Below are 22,177 nucleotides of genomic sequence, written 5' to 3' on the forward strand. Positions count from 1 at the left end.
CCGTGGATTTCACACTCCTCACAAGTCTGCGATGCATGTTTGCTTGGAAAACATAGTAGATCTCCGTTTCCAAGGCAAGCCGAATCTAGATCAACTGAACCGTTAGGTTTAGTTTCAGGAGATCTTTGTGGTCCTATCTCGCCATCAACTCATTCAGGAAAGAAGTATATTTTCTTATTAGTCGACGACTGTACAAGGTACATGTTGGTATACTTTCTCGAATAAAAAGATCAAGCGTTTGAGACGTTTAAGGAATTTAAGTTGATGATAGAAATAGAGTTAGGAACCAAATTGAAGATGTTTAGAAGTGATAGAGGTGGAGAATTCACGTCCAAAGATTTCTCCAAGTTCTGTAAAGGAAATTAAATAGCAAGACAACTTACTGCACCATACTCCCCGCAACAGCATGGTAGAATGAAGAAATAGAACAATACTATCTGCTACAAGGAGTATGCTAAAGGCAAATAATACGCCTAAGATATTTTGGGCAGAAGCAGTAAGACATGCTGTCTACATCCTAAATCAAACACCGACCAGAGATTTAGTTAATAGCACACCTTTCGAAGCGCTTAAAGGTGATAAGCCAAATTTGAAGTATCTTAAAGTTTTCGGTTGCATGGCATATGCAAAAGTGTTACTACCACACTTTAAGAAGTTGGATGATAGAAGCACTGAAATGGTATATTTAGGTAGTGAACAAGGATCAAAAGCCTATAGATTATTTGATCCCAGAATGAAGAGAATTTGGGTTAGTAGGGATGTATACTTTAAGGAAAAGGATATTTGGAACTGGAAGGAGGAAGATGAGAGTTTTAATCAGAAAGGAAACGAATGGACAGAATTTACAGTTGACGAAGTTTCAACATCTGTTCCACCCATCAATGTCGAACCTGAGTTTGAACAAACTGAAAATCAAACTCATGAAGATGAAGAACCACTCTCACCCGATAATCCACCAAATTCACCGGTCACTCCACAATCGTACACCCACGAACCAAACTCTGAAACATCTGCAAGCTCCTCTAGACCATATGATCATACAATATTACGATTTAAAACTTTAGAAGATATTTATGCTCGAGCACCGGAAGTAGTTTTAGATGAAAATGAATTGTTACTAGTTGAAGAAGAACCTAGAACATATAAGGAGGCAGCAGTAGATGAAAAATGGATTGAAGCTATGAGTGTTGAATTAGATTCAATCAATAGGAACAAGACTTGGATCTTGACCGATTTACCAAGGATCATAAAGCAATAGGTTTGAAATGGGTATTCAAGACCAAGAGAGACGCAAGTGGAAACATAATAAAACACAAGGAACATTTAGTAGCAAAAGGTTATGTACAACAACATGGGATAGATTTTGAAGAAGTCTTTGCCCCGGTAGCACGAATAGAGACTGTACGTTTAATTTTAGCCTTAGCTGCTTATAACAAATAGGAAGTACACCATCTAGATGTTAAATCAGCATTCTTACATGGAGAATTAAAGGAAGAAGTGTATGTTTCTCAACCTGAAGGCTTTGTGAAACCACAAGACAAAGGAAAAGTTTACAAACTTTCAAAAGCTTTGTATGGACTACGACAAGCACCACGTGCATGGAATGTAAAGTTAGACAACACATTGAAGTCACTTGGATTTCAAAAGTGTTCGTTAGAGCAAGCAGTTTATATCAAGGCAAGTTCAAACTCTAATCTGATAGTTGGAGTTTATGTTGATGATTTGATTGTCACCGATCGCCGAAGAAAGAAATTGACAAGTTCAAATCACAGATGGAAGGAAAATTCGAAATGAGCGACTTAGGTTTATTAACCTACTACTTAGGTATAGAAGTCACCCAATCAGGAGGTGTTATCTCAATCAGACAAACTGGTTATGTGAACAAGATTCTCAAGGACTCAGAAATGCTTGAGAGCAATGACACAAAGACACCAATGGATCCAAGACTTAGACTAACAAAAGTTGAAGGTGGAGAACCAGTTGATCCCACCAAGTATAGAAGTCTAATAGGATGCCTAAGGTATCTCCTTCACACGAGACCAGATTTAAGTTATTCTGTAGGATTACTTAGTCGTTTTATGCAGGATCCAAAGGAGCATCATCTCAAAGCAATAAAGCAAGTTATTCGTTATATCAAAGGAACAAAAGATTATGGTATAACTTATCAAAGCAATGGAGGATGCAAGTTAATTGGTTATAGTGATAGTAGCTACGGAGTTAACACTGAAGAAGGGAAAGGCACAACAGGAATAATATTCTACTTTGGAAACTCTCCTATCAGTTGGTGCACACAGAAGCAACCTACCGTAGCATTATTATCATGCGAGTCAGAATTCATGGCAGCAACCGCATCAGCATGTTAAGAATTATGGTTAAAGAGATTACTTAGTGCTTTAACCGGATGGAAAGAAGAAAAGGTCACATTGTTGATTGATAACCAATCAGCAATAGCCTTAATGAAGAATCCCGTGTTTCATGGAAGAAGCAAGCACATCGATATACGTTATCACTTCATACGTGAATGCATCGAAAATGAACAAATAACCGTGAAGCATATTGCTGGAGAATCACAGAAGGCAGACCATCTTAACAAAGGCGCTACCAAGAATCAAGTTCATCACAATGAGGGAACTAGTCGGCGTCAAAGACATGCTTCAAGTTGATCGTGATTAAGGGGGTGATTGTTGGAAATAATCACTCACAACCGAAAGGGCATTTTAGTCATTTATTTATTTATATTATGTTTTAGTTTAATATGTTAATGTAAACAAACTACAAGGGTCAAACTCTCATTAGTTTAAAGTTGTATGTATGTATCTTGTCTATATAAACGATGTCTGTATCATCATTCAGTTTGTAACGAACCCACATATTCATATCAATTGAAAGTATTGTTTGATCAATTCGTTGTTATATCTCGATCCTATTTATCAATACCTGTCAAGATCTAATCTCCTGCTTGAAACATATAAAAACATGAGACATAGAGATAATCTCCATGTATCATCATAAGCTACTATACAGATCTATTGCGTCGGATCTACTTATTACGAACTTTGAGAAATCAGAGCAACAAGTAAATTAGAAAGATAAGTATATACCTCATGTGAAACCATTGTTAAGGTGGCACCTGGAGAACGATCAAGCATAAAGTTTTTTACTTCAGTAGACATAGTAGCATTTGGTTGTGTTTGCTCTTCATTGGAAACCCTAGCCGGATAAATCTTTAAACTCTTTAAGTTGGCAAATGGAGAAGGCTGACGTGAGATTAGTTTCACAGATGAAGAAAGTAACTGAAAAATATACCAAAAAATAAAGCAATCTCAAAACCATAAGTTTGTCCATTGTTTATGTTGAAAATCTTTGTTAGATGCACGAACTATAAGACTAAAGACAATACCAACATATCTCAATAATTTCCAAGTTAAGTGTAAGAAATTTGACACTACGGACCCGTTGAAGCATAGACACAATTTTGTGCACATTTTCCTTATTTTTATAGGGAGAGGAAATGCATATATCAACCTCCTCTAAATGGGGAATATCTGAACGAAGGTTTAAAGGATACACGGAATCTTTATAATGCAAGGAGGAAAGGTTGGGTGCAGAAATCAGCTTTATCCATCGCCAATCTTTTATAGTGAGATTCTTGAGTTGAGGCGTAACTACATTGACACCCTCATAACCACCAAAACATGCTAGATCATCACCCTGATCACCATCTATAAGTGTTAGACTAGATAGTTCAGGATGACATATATTCAAGCCAACCAAGGTGAGATTCTTCAAGTTTGTACAGTTGGAAAACGGACCGACAGACTTGCCAATACTGGTATTATATAACTGAACACTTTGAAGATTCAATGTTGTTAAAGCTGGTAGCTCCCAGGTAGGTGGGGTGATATAATGTCCGTAAGGACGGGCTAACGTGAGATGCTTGAGAGAATGAAAATTAAAGATAGAAAGAGGATTTTCATGAGTCGTTAGATTCGTGTAAGTAATATTCAGTTGTTGGACATTGTGGGAGGACGCATACTCCAAAATTCTTTTGACAAGCATCTTTATCTGGCTATCACAATCCCACAAATAAAGATTGACAAGACTCACGTCTGCTTGACTATTCCGCCTAGACAGAACATGCGTAACAGCTTCGGAGGAATAAACATACTCATTGCTTGAGAAATTGAGAGAGGGCATTGAAGTCCAGATATACCTCCATCTAGGTGACAAAGCACTTGTTTGGATTGCTTGTTTAATTCACATAAAAGAAAGGATTTTATGAATAAGATCATCTGGCAAGTCGCTTAGTCGATCTCTATCAATATCAGCTTGTACATTCTCTGTTACTTTACCATGCCCAGATGGAGAATCCATTCTCTTCCAACTCTACATATAAAAATCCAAATATGTGTTGATATTGGTTAGTTTTAAGATTCTTATGTCTTAATTTGCCTTTCTGTTGCTTCTGTTTTGATTAAATATAGATCAAACTAAACATTAAGATACGAAGTCTTACAAAAAAAAAAAAAAATAATAAATAATAATAATTCTAGTTTAAGAGACAAGGAGCGTACAGTGGTGACGACGATGGCGGCGTGCAACTATGCTAGCCCTGCTTTAAACTTTAAAGACATTAATAACGTAGGTAACTTCACCTCCAAGTAATCTCCTATTTAAAAACTTATTCAAAATCAATGTGTCTGGCCCATTCTCAAATATTAGGGGAATTTACCAAAATACACAATTCTTACCAAATGTTGTACTAGTACTCAAATAGGCATCGAATAAAAAACATTTATAGAATACCTTTACAAGCAAGGGCAAGTAAAGTGTCGAATCCACAGAGAATCAGTGGAAAGTGCTAATCAAATTCAATACTTAATAATTAATTAACTAAGCGGACAAACGATGCCAAACGGTTTAAAAGTAGTTTGTAAAACAATAATATGAAAACAGTGACCACACTTCAGGTTCGGGATATGCAATAAACTGACTGACAGTAGTTTATACAAATCGGGAAATCACATAGACATGATTCGTGTATTATAATAGATAAATGATTACTAGATACAATAGTTTGGTTATGATGATTCAGAGAACTTAATCCGAAGAATTGACAAAACTGAACACGGTCTACTTAGTTACCGGTTCATTAATATAAAACTTAGCATCTATCAATGATTAATGTTAAACGGTTCAATGACAATAAGAACTTAATCCTAAATGTTGATGAGCACAAACCAAATAATTTATGATAAACGAAAGTCCCAAAAACACAATTGTTTAATCAATTCCAATAAACATATAGATTCAATCAACCAAAAGATAAAAACTAAATCCCAATACATGTAACGTTCATAAAAATAATCAGTTCATATGCAAACCCTACACCTGAAGTGGTCACAAGTGGTTTAGCCTTGCGTCTGCATCACGATTGACTCGAATATGGATTGGAAGGATGAAACCATGGATGATTTAGTGATTGAGAGGTGTTAAGATGATGTATGATGACCTCCAATAAGTCCCAAAACTGATGGTAATTGAATATTATCGACCTTATGGCTTTATATATGGAAGAAAATCACCAAAATTCCTTTTTCCGTCAGACAAGACCGTAAGCTACGGTCTGGCCTATGGGCTGTCTACTCTGCCTTACGGCCACTGTAGCACCAAAACACCGTTTTCTTCATAAAATCTTCATTTCAACTCCGTTTTCCTCCTCGTTTGCGGCCACGTCTTCGTATTCTAATTCTATATCCTATCATAGATCATTACTTTCATTTCCACTCCATCATGAATGTTCCAAATTCGCTCCTTTAGCTCCGTTAAGCTCCGCACACCTATAAATATAAAACCTATCAAAGTATTTGTGTTTGATACATATAAAAAAGTAAAACACACAACATAAAACACTTAAAGCACGTTCTTTCATCCTTACATCAGGTTTTCGTTTGGTTTCGGTTTAATCGGTTTTTGCCATTTGAGCTTGAAAATTTTAGGCCGAAAAAAGTTGGCTAAACATAATGAATTTAGATATAATAATTTTGTTAATTGTAAAATAATAGACTATTATACATTTGACCAAAAATATTTAGTTACATATTTATTAAGTTCTTATAAATTACTTAATTTAAAATATAAAAATACAAAAATTTAAGAATTCGGGTTGGTTCGGTTTTTTTGGTTTTTATTACATGCAAAACCAAATCCGAACCTTTAGTATGGTTTTTACAAAAACATAAAACCAAATCGTCGATTTTTGTTTTAGTTTGGTTTTTTCGATTTGATTATTCGGTTTTTCGGTTTCGGATCGATTTTTACGGTTTTTGCTAAACCCAACATTTCTTACCTTTACACCTTGTTCCAGAGTTAAGTCATGGAAAGAAATGAAAGGAAAGTGGAAGGAATCATGATGAAAAGGGCGTTAGTGAGTATTATATGGGAATGAAAGGAATGGAAAGGAGAAGGAACAAAGTGTTATTTGTTTTTTCTCCAAATTGGGCAGAATCAGAGAGAAAAGAAAAGGAAAGGGTTTTGATTACCATATTACCCTCCACAAATATGCTCTTCTTCGATCCCCTTCTTCCCATAAAAACTTACGAATCAAACCCCAATCCTCTTCTGTTAACTCTTACCCTAGCTTCACATTTGATTTGTTTCTACATCCAATTAAGTATTATTTTGGTTCTGATTTACCAAACGATGATGACGTCATTTCTGGATATGAAGAGTTACGAATTTGGGCTCATATAGGGTGAAGAAGAAGATGAAGAAACACAATTTGAAGAAGCTCAGAAAGCGTCTGCAGAGTTGTTTTTGATTTCAGCCTGGTGAGAATTAATTGATTTCTTATTATTCTAACAAAATTTTTAGTTTAATTTACGTAACTATTGTGTTCATTGCTCGAATTGAATAGATTCATATAGTTATCTGATAATAGATATCAAGTTATCAATTAATTGGCCTCTGATCCATTGGTATCTGGTTAACATTGAACTGTTTTTGATTTTGGTGGTTTTATAAATATTTTGATATGAATTGAAGTATTATATTCTCTTGATGATCCTTCGTTCATATTTAGTTCATTGAGAATAGGACTTGTCTTCATGGAAATAGCAGTGTAACCAGAGTGGCCAAGTTTATATATGCATAAAGTATGATGAAAACCTATAGCTGTTGGATCTTGTTGTTTAACATTCTTTGAAACTTACATACAAATCGAGAAGAATACGGCTCATAACTCAATTATTTTGTTTTCTTTGTGACTAGAGATGATATATTTTAGCTGTGAAATCATCTGAAACATTTGCATGGGAATAATTTAGACAAAAAATAAGGCTTCTTATAATTTTGAGTATTCATTGTGAATCATGACTCAGTAGATTTCCATTTTTTTCAAAAGATTAGCATAAGTGGATAACTATTAAAATACTGCACAAGCTTCTGATTTAGTAATATGGACATAGAACTGATTTTTAATGTAATGTAGCAACTATTAGGCCGCAAAGGTGGGCATTTTAAAATATGGAGAGATGGAGACTAGTTTGAGACTCAAAGGTTGGAGAGCATAACCACCGGTAGATAAACGAGTAATAGAGAATGGAAGGTATGTATTTTTATTTTAGTTTTACCTAAGTGTATAATGGTAAAATTATAACTTTCTTTTCTTTTCTTCCCAACCTGGGAACACATAAAATGTTAACTTTCCTTTCCATTTAACTAGGGAACACGAAATAGTATCACTTGTTTTCCTTTCCTTTCTTTTCTCTCTTTAAATGAAACTCGGGAACAGAGTGTTAGTATTATTTGGCACAACATAATAATAACATGTGCCACTGCAATGCTACATTTTTGCCTAAATTTGAATAAGGAGGCTACACATTTTCACTAACTAATAAGGCTACAACATGCCAACAACAAAACGACCTCCAAATACACAGTGACAAAGTTAGAACATTTCCTCACCACCATCGTCAAGGCCATATAGGTGCCTAACCAGTTAGGTTTTACCAGCGCTTAACCACTATCGCCTAGGCTATCACAATGCCCTACTGGTTAGGCTATAATGATGCCTAACCACCATCGCCTAGATTATCATGGGTCCGACCGGTTAAGGTGTAACAGTGCCTAACCATCACCACCGTCTCAAACGAAATAAAGAGAAGAAAATATTGAAAATTTAATAAAAAGATGTAATTTAATTGAAATAGAGATAGATTTGTGGAATAACGAAATTTATGTAAATTTCTAGGATGAGAAAACCTATTTTGAATACCTCCAAATAAATTCCATCCATTCAACTTTGATACATAGGTGGTGTTTGATTTTTTGAAAAAAGCTATGCGGAAGCTCTTCTATCTGCGCGCGCAAACATGAGCTTCTGCAAAGTATTTGTTTTCTTGCAAATGTTTAATTGAAAAACATTTGTGCTTGACTTCTTGGTGCAGATATGAACTATCCACATTTTACCTCTTCTGTAAGGCCATGTGCCCGAGCACCCTATATTGACGTTGGATTTACTAATAAACGTAGTTTTAAATATCAGAGTTAATTAAAACTTTTGCAGAATAATTCAAACTTAACCCATCGTTAAACAATCTTAAATTTTAACACACATTACACATGTCTTAAAACATTACAAATATCATAACTCCAAATCTTCATTTGGCAGCTCCATTATTCTTCTTCCATGTGCTCTTCTCAAGCAAGTTGTCTCATCTTATTTACATGTGTGCATACTAAAATTCAGCTATGTTTACTGAATTCTATTTAATCAGGCAACATACATTACATTCACATACTTACACATTCATATCCGAGGATACCTAACACATAGTTAACCTATTTATCTTTCTTTCATAGATACATACATACTTTAATCCTTTTATTTTTCCATGTTTTAACTTACATAATATAATACATAACTATCTCTACGTTTAAAAGAGCATTTCGCCCTACTTCCTCGTATATTATTAGGGTCCGGTCCCTCCTTCCTCGGATATCATGGGTGTGGTCTCTACATACCTTGGTATATTATAAGGGTCCAATCCTTACATACCTCAAATATTATTAGGGTCCGGTCCCCGCTTCCGATATTATTAGGGTCGGTCCCTCCTTCCTAGGATATTATTAGGGTACGCTCCCTACATACCTCGGATATTATTAGGGTCCGGTCTCTTCTTCTCATTCCATACAACCATAACCATACATATCTTGCCATACAACCATACATACTTTGACATACTTTTAGTGTTATATATATATATATTAAAATAGTAAAAGATAACATACATTACTCCATATATCTGTACCTAATATTTCTTTTGCATACAATATTCACATGTCATATTTCTCTATAAATTACACCCATAATTATGACATGCTGGTTTTAACACTGTGTATAAAGGGTAGGCTCCTTATTGTTTTCTCTGTACCCTTTTGATTGCATCTTTTACCTTAATAAAATGATTATGGTATTAGAGCAACCATAGAAAAGATCCATCAAACGATTCAAAAAAAAAAAAAACAAAAAAACAAAAACCCATCAATCTACATGGCTGATAATGTACAACAAAGGGCTCTCCACGGTAGCAATAGACCAACCACCGATTCCGCTACGCATACATGTGGAAGACAAGAAACAGCAAAATCGAGGGCAACATGTGTTAAGGGAAAACAAGTCAAATATGGGTCTGAAGCAATACCAACAGTTTATCAAACTTTTTGGCAACAAAATTATTATTACTAAAGAGGAGGATTCGCACGTTGAAAATATGGCAGGTTACATCGATCAACAAGTTAAGTGGGTTATCGACACAAGTGCTACTGAGCACATAACTTACACGGATTATCTTCTTACAAACAAAACCAAGAAAAATAAGAACCACCCGTTATTATACCAAATGACTCGATAGTCGTCGAGGTTCGAGGAGACTATACCATACCCAACGATACGATGATAAAATGAGTCCTTAATGTGCCTAAATTCCAGTGCAATCTGCTAGCTGTCAATATATTAGCACAAGATCTCCAATGTGTTGTAACATATTCTCCTGATTTTTGCGTTATGCATGGCTTGAGTTCGAGGATGTTGATTGGAGTGGGAGAATGCAAGAATGATCTATACAAGATGGGGATGATGGGAAGCACGAGGCAATTCTTGATGACAACGGTTGATACTTGGCACAACAGATTAGGTCATGCGTCTAATACTAAACTTGCTTATGTTGATTTTCTCAGTGAGGTTTAAAAAAAAGACTTTTGTGACTCTTATGTTAAGGCCAAGTATACTATATTACCTTTTAAAGTTAGCACCACTATAACAAATGCTTGTTTCAATTTATTACATTGTGATGTGTGAGGCAAGTACCGTACACTCTCCTACACACGAGCAAGCTATATTTTAACGATAGTAGATGAGTTTAGTAGAGACGTATGGGTCTTTCTACTCACACATCAGGATGAGGCTAGCACTTGCCTTATCCATTTTCATAAAATGATACAAACTCAATTTGAGAAAAATATAAAAAGAATTAGATGTCATAATGGGAGGGCGGAGTTCACATCAAACCGTATGCTTGATTTTTATGCCAAATATGGAATTAACTTGAGACAACATGCCCATATACACCACAACAAAATGGTTTAGTGGAGCGAAAACACCGACACCTTTTTGAATTGCACGGGCTTTAAGATTTGAGGCTTGTTTACCTATAAGATTTTGGAGTGAGTGCATCCTAATAGCAATGGGTTGGGTTTGGGCCGGGTTAGGTTTTCCCAAACTCATACCCGATTATTAAAATCCGTCCAAACCCATTGGGTTTTAATCGGGTAATTACCCATCGGGTTTCGGGTTTTTTCATTGGGTTTGGTGTTTCCTATCAGGTTTTGATAAAATAATGATGTGTATAATATTATATATCTTTTAAGCATCAAATAAACTCTAATAACTGCAACTTCTATCAAATAACATAGCACAAAAGGCTACTTATCATAATTAAATGCAATTTCAGGTAAATCCAAGCCTCAACCGAAGAAACAAGAGAGAAGAGAAAGAAAAATGGAAGAAAACACAAGAAAAGCAAGAAACACGCCCCCATGCCTCTGAACACAAGAAAAGACAAAAAGTTACAAGAAAAGACAAATACTGAGGACAAAAGCACGGGACCGTGCCCCCTTGGCCACGGGGCCGTGGTCACCTTTAATATAAAGACAAAATAAAATTAGCACATGTTAATAAAAGCATGGGGGCGTGCCTCAGAAGGTACGCCCCCGTGGTTGAGTCATTATGTACGATTTGAGAACATGTAACTAGGACACGAGACCATGCTTCTCTGGCACGGGGCCGTGCTTCACTCTCCAGACAGTCTATAAATAGTGGCTCATGTTGCATTGATTAAGTGTGCCTTGAAGAGAAATCTATACGGTTTTCACTTATAAAAACACCCACTAACACTCATATTGAAGATCTTGTGAGGAGTTTGAAGGCTTGGAAGTTATCATTATCATCCATCATCACCAACAACATCATAATCCACCATCATTAACAAGGGAGGCTCATCCACTTTTGGTTAGATTGTTCTTATTTAATCATGTGTTTGTTAACATCATCTCTTGTTATGTTCACAACAATGCTTATTATGAGCTAAATTCCATTTACCATCTATAATCTATGAAGAAGCTTTGTTTTACTTGATAATTATGTAAAACATGTGGTTTAGTTGGTAAAGTACATGGTTATTTTGCAATTATCCATTGATGAAGAAATTTTTTATCACTCTAATCCAATAAACCAAAGTTGATGACTAAAACTCATTCATGATCACTCATGTACTTGGAAACTAGAAATGGTAAAAAGAATACTTTGGTAATTTATTCAAGATAAAACATGTATCTATATGTTGTACTTAGAAATGATGATATATAGATTATGATCTATTTCTCTGGTTTTGATAATTCTGAAATAACATTGTTAACACGATTGCTTAGATTATCATGCTAGTTAAAAAAATCATATGTTAATGGAATGTGTAATTATAACCTAATCTAATCAACCAAGGGGAGGTTGTGTGAGTTAACTACAACCACTCGAAGTTGTAAGGATTGGTATTTGAGAAATCGAAGTCAATTCTAATCATTATACTTTACCAACTTCTTGTCTACTTAAATTGGCATTCTCGGGGTAGCATGATATTAAGCATATGATGGACTTGAAAATATGCATGCTATTATCCATTATATCATAGAATGTGTTCACTCAAAAATGAGGACCATAGTCTATCATATATTATTAGGGCAAGTATCATTTGTTTGATTAATAATCATCAAGGAATAATGGAGTGGATTCTAGATATTAGATGGTAAACCTTCATATAATCGAATTACTTATTTAGAATTTCTCGTCTTGGTCACCAATATATTATTATATAAAGTTAAAATCAACCCCAAAATGGTTAAAACTCTCATATTAAACTAAAACAAAGATCCATTATTAGAAATATTTGTGTCCACGGATCGATACTTGGTTCTTACCAATACTATTTTACATATACGATAGGTACACTTGCCTATTTTGTGTGTGTTTAGTCTTAGTAAAAATCACTTTTATAAATTTAAAACACGATCTTGTGCAAAAACCAAATCATCTCATCCTTTACATTTCACACCCACACGCACGACAAGCATCAAGTTTTTGGCGCCGTTGCCGGGGGCACGGTACGTTTCTAAGAACAATCCAAGTTTTAATTTAATCATTGTTTATAATTGTAAAAAATTTTAACTCTTATTTTATTTTCTCTTTACTAACTATTATATTATATACTTTTTCAGGTAGCCTAACTTTAACTAACCTTTAGTTTAACTTCGATAGTTTAACTTCGATTTCATCCCATGTATGTCCTCTACATTCGAGCCTGAGCTTGTTTCTCCAATTTCTAAACCGGAACGAATCTTTCGTCGAGGAGAACGTAAACGGAATGCAGAAACCGCCGAAACAATCAAAGACAAATCAGTAGACGCTACAACATCAGGAGAAAATCAAATCGAAGAAATGATGGCAGACCAAAACAATGAGCCGAACATGAACCAGTATGCCAAGCCAACTCTCTAAGGCTACGACAACCGGGTAGCTCCAGCCGAAATCACCGAAAATTTCGAAATAAAATAAAGCACCATCCATATGGTGGAAATTCAGTTCAATTTCATGGTCTCCTCAACGAAGACCCTCTTTCTCATATATCTGGATTCTTACGAATCTGGGAAACATTTAAAATCCAAAACTGTTCAGAAGATCAGATCAAACTCAAACTCTTTCCTTTCTCTCTAAGGGGTCAAGCCTTGGAGTGGATAGAATCTCTTTCCTCTGGTTCCATTACCACTTGGGACCAGCTGGTTGAACAGCTTCTCATCAAATATTTTCCGCCTGATAATACAGCCAAATACCGAGCCAGCATTACCGGATTCCGGACCGATAATGATGAGTCGTTACACGCAGCATGGGAGAGATACAAAAGTCTTCTAATAAGATTCCCACACCATGGACTGAGCGTATGGTTACAAGTACAAACCTTCTTTGACGCACAATCTAGTCAAAACAAACAAGCCATCGACTAAATAGCCGGTGGAGACCTGGGATCCAAATCACCTAACGAAGTATTTGAAGTCCTGGAGAAGGCAGCAACTTACAACCCACCAAGATCTACACCAACTCATAAAGAAATGCACCACGTCGACTCTAACACTCTTGTCACCGCACAGCTAAAAGCCCTCTTTAAGAAATTCTAACAACTCCAAGTCGAATTATTAAAAACCAAGAGCACATGTGACACCTATGGAGGAACTCATAAGAAGAGTGATTGTAATCAAGTCATCATGGCCATGGAAGAAGTTGACTTCATTGTCCAACAGAACAACGCCTTCAGCAATAACTACAATCCAGGATTGAGAAACCACCTAAATTTCAGTTGGAAAGATGGAGGAAACACGCAAACCCTACCCGGATGTATCAAACCTTCCAGCCCAAACCTCAATTTCAAGAACAAAGTTCTAGTATCCATCAAAATCCAGGCTACTAAAAAATTGAAGAAATGTTAAGCCAAATCATGACCAAAACAAATGAAGCAGAAAAGAAGGCCGACTCAAGAGCTATTGATATCAGCGGAGTATTATTGAAGCACGAAGCTGACCTAAAAAGTCAACAAGCGTCACTACAGAATCTAGAAACTCAGATCGGACATTGCCAGACAATTATCCGATAGACCACCCGACACTCTTCCAAGCAACACAATCACCAACCCGAATGCAACAGCTAACGCTGTTACACTAAGGAGCGGCACAACCACTGCTGCCTCACCGACTTCAGAACCAGTCATGGAAAAGGAAACCACCGGCAAAACACAGGAAGTACTGATTCCAATAGGCACCGTACAACCCAAGGAACCAGTCAGAACCTATGTTCCACCTATCCCATACCCAGGAAGACTGAATCAGGAGAGATTGGAAGCACAATACGTGAAGTTTTTTGAACTCTTCAAACAACTCCACATCAACATCCCTTTTATCGAGCCCATCGCCCAAATGCCGAAATATGCCAAGTTACTCAAAGAATTACTGAAAAATAAAAGGAAACTAGAAGAGCTATCACATGTCACCCTGAGTGAAGAATGTTCAGCAGTCCTCCAGAACAAGCTACCAATAAAGATAACCGATCCAAGGAGCTTTACTATTCCTTTCCTCATAGGAAATTTGTCTGTTAGCAATGCCCTGGCCGACCTAGGAGCTAGTATTAACCTAATGCCATAAGCGGTTTTTGAAAAGCTGGGGATAGGAGAACCAAAGCCCACCCACAGCATTCAGTTAGCAAACCGATCCATCAAATATCCTCGGGGCATTGTTGAAAACATGCTTGTCAAAACTGACAAATTTGTTATCCTAGTAGATTTTGTAATTCTAGATATGGAGGAAGACAAAAATGTACCTCTGATTTTAGGAAGACCCTTTCTAGCCACCGCCAAGGCTATCATTGATGTGTGCACCGGCAAACTCACTCTCATGGTCAATGATGAGGCTATCACTTTTGATATAGGAAACTCTATGCAACATCCGCAACATCACGATGACACATTATACTGTATTGACATTGTCGATTCTATCGTGAGTTGCTATGTGCGGAAATCTTCCATTAACACCCCATTAGAAACACAAATCTTAACTGGTATAAGCACTAAACTCACTTTAGATGATCTCAACACCAATCAAGAAACGTCAGAATTAATATATGAGATCACCGAATGCAATGAAAAATAAAAAATATCAATCAAAGAACCACCGGCCTTAGATTTAAAAGAATTACCAAACCATCTCGAATATGTCTTTCTGGAAAAAGACTCTCAACTCCCTGTGATTATTTCATCTCACCTTTGTAAGGAAGAGAAAGACGAACTTCTTAAGGTTCTTAAGAATCATAAGAAAGCTATCGCACGGAAGATCATGGATATCAAGGGAATCAGTCCCTCCTTTTGTACTCGCAAAATCCTCATGGCAGAAGAATATAAACCTGTTGTCCAACATCAAAGACGTCTCAACCCCAACAAGCAAGATGTGGTGAATAAGGAAGTAATCAAACTCCTTGATGCCGGATTAATCTACCCAATCTCAGGTTCACCTTGGGTTAGTCCCGTTCAAGTAGTACCTAAGGGAGGAATGCCAGTAGTAATGAACGAGAAGGACGAGTTGACACCAATGAGGACCATCACAGGCTGGCGAGTATGCATTGACTACCGGAAACTTAATGAAGCCACAAGAAAAGATCATTTTTCACTTCCTTTTATCGATCAAATGCTTGAAAGATTATCGAAAAAATGTTCTACTGCTTTCTTGATGGATTTTGGGATACTTTCAAATTCCCATTGCTCCAGAAGATCAGGAGAAAACCACTTTTACAGGTCCGTATGGAACCTTTGCCTACCGAAGAATGCCATTTGGACTATGTAATGCTTCGGCCACCTTCCAACATTGCATGGTGGCCATCTTTCACGAAATGATCGAACACTCTATGGAAGTATTCATGGACGACTTCTCAGTCTTGGGGACTCATTCGATCATTGTTTGAGAAACCTCTACAAAATGTTAGCTAGGTGTGAGGAAGTAAATTTAGTACTCAATTGGGAAAAATGCCACTTTATGGTTAAAGAAGGCATTGTTCTCGTTCATAAGATATCTCAATAAGGATTAGAAGTTGATAAAGAAGAAATAGAAACAATCTCTAAACTTCCACACCCAACTACAGTAAAAGCCATTAGAAGTTTTCTAGGTCACGCAGGATTCTACCGTCGTTTCATATAATACTTCTCCAAAATTGCTAGACCTATGACCAAACTTCTAGAAAAAGATGCACCATTCGTCTTCTCTAAAGAATGTGTTGAATCATTCAATACATTAAAGGATAAGCTTGTCAACGCACCAATCATGACTACACCCGATTGGACCCTTCCATTCGAGATCATGTGCGATGCAAGTGACTTTGTAGCTGGAGCCGTACTCGGAAAACACAAAGAAAAACATTTTCACTCAATTTACTATGCTAGTAAAACTCTTAATGATGCAAAAGATAATTACACCACAACAGAAAAAGAGTTACTAGCAGTAGTGTTTGCCTTTGAAAAATTTAGATCCTATATAGTTCTTTCCAAAACCATAGTTTATGCCGACCACGCCGCCATAAGATACCTCTTCAACAAACAAGACGCAAAACCGATACTTATCCAATGGATTCTCTTACTCTAGGAGTTCGACATAGAAGTTAAGGACAAGAAAAGGAGTAGAAAATGTAGCCGCTGGCCACCTTTCACGCTTAGAATGCCCAGCTTCAAATGAACATCGCCAGGAACTTATCAATGATGATTTTCCACATGAAGTTCTCATGCATATCCAAGCAGTCATGCAGGAAGAAGACGAAAGTCCTTGGTTTGCCAATTTCTCAAATTACTTAGCATGTAGAATCCTAAGAAAAAGGCTTACTCATCAACAATGGAAGAAATTCTTCGTCTACCTTAAGTTCTACTTCTGGGAAGATCCATACTTGTTTAAGAGAAGAGCCGATCAGGTTGTTCGTAGGTGTGTTTCAGGGAAAGATGCCTTAGATAACACTGTCATAAAGGACCGACCGGTGGACACCACAGTACCGCCACTACGTTTAGAAAAGTGTTCGACGCAGAGTTCTTCTGGCCCACCATATATAAGGACACACCTACTTTGATCCATGAATGCGATGCTTGTCAAAGAACCGGAAACATCTCAACCAAAAATTACATGGCTCAAAAAGGCATTCAAATTTGTGAGGTCTTTGATGTATGGGGAATATATTTCATGGGCCCATTTCCCAACTCATTTGGAAACAAGTACATCCTTGTTGCAGTCGACTACGTGTCCAAATGGGTAGAAGCACAAGCTCTTCCCACCAATGATGCTCGAGTGGTCGTACGCTTTCTGAAAAAGTTATTTTCACGATTCGGTACTCCAAAAGCCCTAATCAGTGATAGAGGTACCCACTTCTGCAATACCTTAATGGACAAAGTCTTAGCATGATATGGAGTTTACCATCGATTGGCAACACCATATCATCCCAGACTAGTGGGCAAGTAGAAGCCTCGAATAGGGGAATTATAATGATTTTAGAAAGAACTATAGGAATGAATCACAAAAATTAGGCAGAAAAATTAGATGACGCTTTGTGGGATCTCAGGGACAGCCTACAAAACCCCATAGGAAAAACACCTTTCAAACTTGTTTATGGAAAAGCATGTCATATACCCATGGAACTCAAGCACAAAGCCTACTTGGCTTTAAGAGCAGTGAACGTTGATCTAATGTCCGCCGGAAAAACTGGGAAGATCCAATTCACGAACTCGAAGAACTAAGAACATTAGCCTATGAAAACTCCTAGTCTTACAAATAAAAGACTAAACGTCTACACGACGCCCATTTAAAAGGAAACAAAAAGTTTCAAGTGGGCGATCGAGTACTGTTATACAACACATGTTTACGTCTTTTTTCGGGAAAATTAAAATCTTGTTGGACAGGTCTATACACATTTGAATAAGTTTTTGACAATGGGACAGTCGAGATTTCAAATTCCAATGGTCACAAGTTCAAAGTTAATGGACATTGATTAAAGCCATATATCGATGGACCATTTGAAGATGTCTCGGAGGTAATAATCCTCCAACCAACTAAATAGACATGCAAGAAAATAAGGTCTGGCCAAGACCTGCGTAAAATAGGCCTTGTAAATACTTGTTTTACTAGCTTGTTTTGTTTTACTTGAAAAAAACAAAAAAAATTAGTACCTAAAAACACGGGGGCGTGCTATAAAAGCACAGTACCGTGCCACAAAGTGCGGGCCAGAATCTTCGCTGCAAAAATCTCAGTTAGACTGGTTTGTAACAGAATTGTCAGAGCAAAAACACGGGGCCATGCTTCTAAAAGCACGTGACCGTGCCTAACACCTGATTGGCTATAAAAGGCATCTCTTGCCAATGCATTCCTTGCACCAACCAAAACCAAAATACTCTTCTCTGAAAATTCAACATGCCTACTGAGATGAATGAAGCAATTCCCGTTCCTCGACAACCTAGAAACGATGCCTGACATGTTTTCAAAACCGAGCTTCTCTTGAAACTTCAAGAACTCTATGAAATGAATCTCCTTGCTGAAATGCGTCTCGTCCAACTAACCGAATCAGTGGAAAATATGAAAATGGAGCTTTGAGACATTAATGAACAACTCCGGTTTCAAGTTCTCAGATTTATGTATTTTCCACCACAAGGACCACTCGGAGGAGGAGAACCCTTCAGTGAAATTTAGAAAATCTAAGTTTTCTATTTTCATGTGTAAAAAGTGCGCTACACATTGTATTAGGACTCTCGGGCTTAACCCGAGTAATTCTACATTTCTAGGAAAAACGGGCTTATCCCGCACATTGAGTTTAGGATCTTTTAGTTTAATGAAAAAGTAATTTTAGGAAGTCCAAAACGTTCAATTAACCAATCAAACATCATTATTAGGATTCCTAGTCTTGCGTTTTATTAAAATATCAAAGAAAATATCATGTGACAAAAAGCATGGGGCTGTGTTTCACAAAGCACGGGGCCGTGGTCACCTTAGAATCTTCGGCTTGATACGCGATGACTCCGTACAATTCTCTGATTCAGAAACATTTATTCCTATAGCAGCACGGGGCCGTGCTTCAAGAAGCACGAGGCCGTGGTCGACTTCCCAGTCTCTATATAATGCATGCAAACTCACTATTCCATTCATACCAACAATAAGTTTGCTGAAATGGAAAGTAAGAAAATGTAATGGAAACCGGTGAGAAGAGGCAAGCATGGTGATTCTTCCTCAAACCTTGAGGAAGAAATCATGAGGCTCCAATGCATTGTGAAAGACCAAGTCGAGAGTAACATCCACTACGTGAAAATTGACCTTCGGCCACACGAAAAAAGTGTGGCCGTAGGTCTTTAGCCACACACATTTGGTTAAGGACATATGTGGCCAAAGGTCGCGACACCGGGGGTATGATATAGTCACACAGACTTTTTAGTGGCCTTATGTGGAAATAAGTGTGGCTAAATGGTACATACATTAGTTGCTGGCCATTAAGAAGCCTCTCCAATAAGTGTGGCTAAATGGTAGAAAATGGCCACATGTCAATTTACTATGAGTGACCATTGCATCTATATAGCCACATGAATTTATGTTTCAGCCACATGAATTTTATATTAATGTGGCCAATAGGGTTGTGTTAAGCTTACATTGTGACCTATACCGTGTGAATATAGCAAAGAAATGGCCACTTAAATTTAATAATAGGGTGGCTAATTATATGATATAGACACTAGATATTGCATTAAAAGTGGCTAAATATGTTTACTTTCCACTCAAAAACTCCTTTGTAGATTATAGGGTGGCCATTGTCTTACTGTTTGTCACACAAAATGTTTTTCCTAATATAAAGTGTGGCTATTGTAAAACTTTTCGTCACACATAGTGAAGTACTGTGTGGCTAATCATATCTTATAGACACTGGAGGTTATTGTAAATGTGGCTAAAAATGTGAACTTGCTAGTCAAAAACTCTTTTGTAGTTTGTGGTGTGGCCATTGTCTTACCGTTTGTCACACATAATGCTTTTCCTAATTTAAAGTGTGGCTATTGTCAAACTTTTCGTCACACATAGTGAGATACTGTGTGGCTAATAATATCGTATAGACACTCACTGTTGTTGTCAATATGGCTAAAAATGTGAAGTTGCCACTCACTCTTTTGTGGTGTGGCCATTGTCTTACCTTTTGTCACACATAATGCTTTTCCTAATTTAAAGTGTGGCTATTGTCAAACTTTTCGTCACACATAGTGAGGTACTGTGTGGCTAATAATATCATATAGACACTGGAGGTTGTTGTCAATGTGGCTAAAAATGTGAAGTTGCCACTCAAACACTCTTTTGTAGTTTGTGGTTTGGCCATTGTCTTACCGCTTGTCACACATAATGCTTTTCTTAATTTAAAGTGTGGCTATTGTCAAACTTTTCGTCACACATAGTGAGGTACTGTGTTGCTAATAATATCATATAGACACTGGAGGTTGTTGTCAATGTGGCAAAAAATGTGAAGTTGCCACTCAAACACTCTTTTGTAGTTTGTGGTGTGGCCATTGTCTTTACCGTTTGTCACACATAATGCTTTTGTAATATAAAGTGTGGCTATTGTCTTTACTTTTCGTCACACAAAAATGTTTAATTTGTGGCTAATGGTCATTTATAGACTCTAATTTTTGTAATTTCAGGTGTGGCTATTGTCTTACTTTTGGCCACACCTATTTAATGTGTTCTATGTGGCCAAATTGTGTGTAATTAGGCAATATATAATTATTTTTATTTTTGTGCAGTAATATAAAACAAAATACAAAAATAACAAAATTAAAAATTAGAAACAAATTATAATAACAATAATATTCACTTAAGCAAATGTATATGCAAAATATCTTACAAAATACAAAAATAACGACTACCTATATACTAGCTAAAGCGTCGGTTTTCTTGGCACTGCTCCTTGTCTTCTGTTTGGTCACCCAGTCTATCGTTGTGTACTTTGCCTTTGCCTTTGCCTTCTTTCCAGCTCTGTCTAGTTCTTTTGAGGATGGAAGTGGTGGTAGCTGGAACAACAGAATATGAAAAACAAATATGTATAATTAATGTCATATTTTGTAATTGAATAGAACAAAATAGTAGGCCTGCAGACGAACCGAACGTTCGTTTAACTGTTCGTGAACCTTTCGGCTGGAAGTTCGTTTATGTTCGTTTATCTTTGTTCAATTACGTTAGTTTAGATTATAAACGAACACAAGTGTTCATTTTTTAAACTAAATGAAAATGAACATAGATATTTGTTCGGTTAAGTTAAAAGGGAACAAACATCCTGGTCACATAAGATTAGGTGTTCTGGCCAAGCAACAAAAGTACCACGTGCGTTGCCAACAATCACAATTTCACCTGCCTCACAAGAAATAATTGCTTGTTCCTTTATGACTTCATCAATACTAACTTTATAGCAACCCTCCGAGATTGCTTTTCCATGCAACTGTTGTGGAACCGGTGACCAATGAACTTTACCATTTGCCACCTTGTTACGCTTGTCATGCACACACAAACGACACTCATACACCTATACGTAGTTGAAGTCAATATATAAGTACATACCCATGTTGGTGGGAAATTAACAATGTTTCGCGTAGTACATACCTTTATGACAGCAGGTGGGGAAGCTTCATCCGTAGATACATCAACTTTTCTTTTGCGGCTTCTCCGTTTTGCCTAAAAACCATTCAATGAATCAACCAACAATTAAAGGAAAAACTGAAATTGCCAAATACTTACTGATGGTTTTTTCGAGGCGTTACTATCCGGAGTGTGGTGTAGTTGTGTTGATGCTTGGTCATCATTGTTCTCTACAGGCTTCATTGGTAATAAAAAAGAAATTGGAATTGTTACACTTATTAAGTTATAAAATATAAAAACTGAAATTGCCAAATACTTACTGATGTCGCGCTATGGGGATCGAATACCGTTTGGTCAACACTTTTTTCCACAGACTTGGCCTGCAATTCGGTAATAGAAAATGAGC

The 22,177-nt window shown here is 36.8% G+C and overlaps 2 protein-coding genes and 2 pseudogenes across 2 annotated transcripts in view; 3 read left to right on the forward strand and 1 right to left on the reverse strand.

Annotated features, from left to right (window-relative positions):
• Positions 1-22,177, forward strand: part of LOC143567066 (uncharacterized) — a 233,285-nt gene that overhangs the window by 117,856 nt on the left and 93,252 nt on the right. The gene's annotated exons all lie outside the window — the stretch shown is intronic.
• On the forward strand, positions 452-1,258 carry LOC143567070 (uncharacterized). The gene has a single exon (XM_077053588.1). It carries the CDS (start codon positions 452-454, stop codon positions 1,256-1,258), a length of 807 nt encoding a protein of 268 aa, XP_076909703.1.
• On the forward strand, positions 1,773-2,363 carry LOC143567071 (secreted RxLR effector protein 161 pseudogene; annotated as a pseudogene).
• LOC143567072 (F-box/LRR-repeat protein At3g26922-like) lies at positions 2,941-4,374 on the reverse strand (annotated as a pseudogene).

This window comes from Bidens hawaiensis, unplaced genomic scaffold, assembly GCF_021521415.1.
Source record: "Bidens hawaiensis isolate Kalapana, Puna unplaced genomic scaffold, B.hawaiensis_p1.1 tig00023208_1, whole genome shotgun sequence".
NCBI classification, from domain to species: Eukaryota; Viridiplantae; Streptophyta; class Magnoliopsida; order Asterales; family Asteraceae; genus Bidens; species Bidens hawaiensis.

Excerpts from the sequence above, each read along its gene's own strand:
- LOC143567070 (XM_077053588.1), top strand. The coding sequence starts at position 452 with ATGCTAAAGGCAAATAATACGCCTAAGATATTTTGGGCAGAAGCAGTA.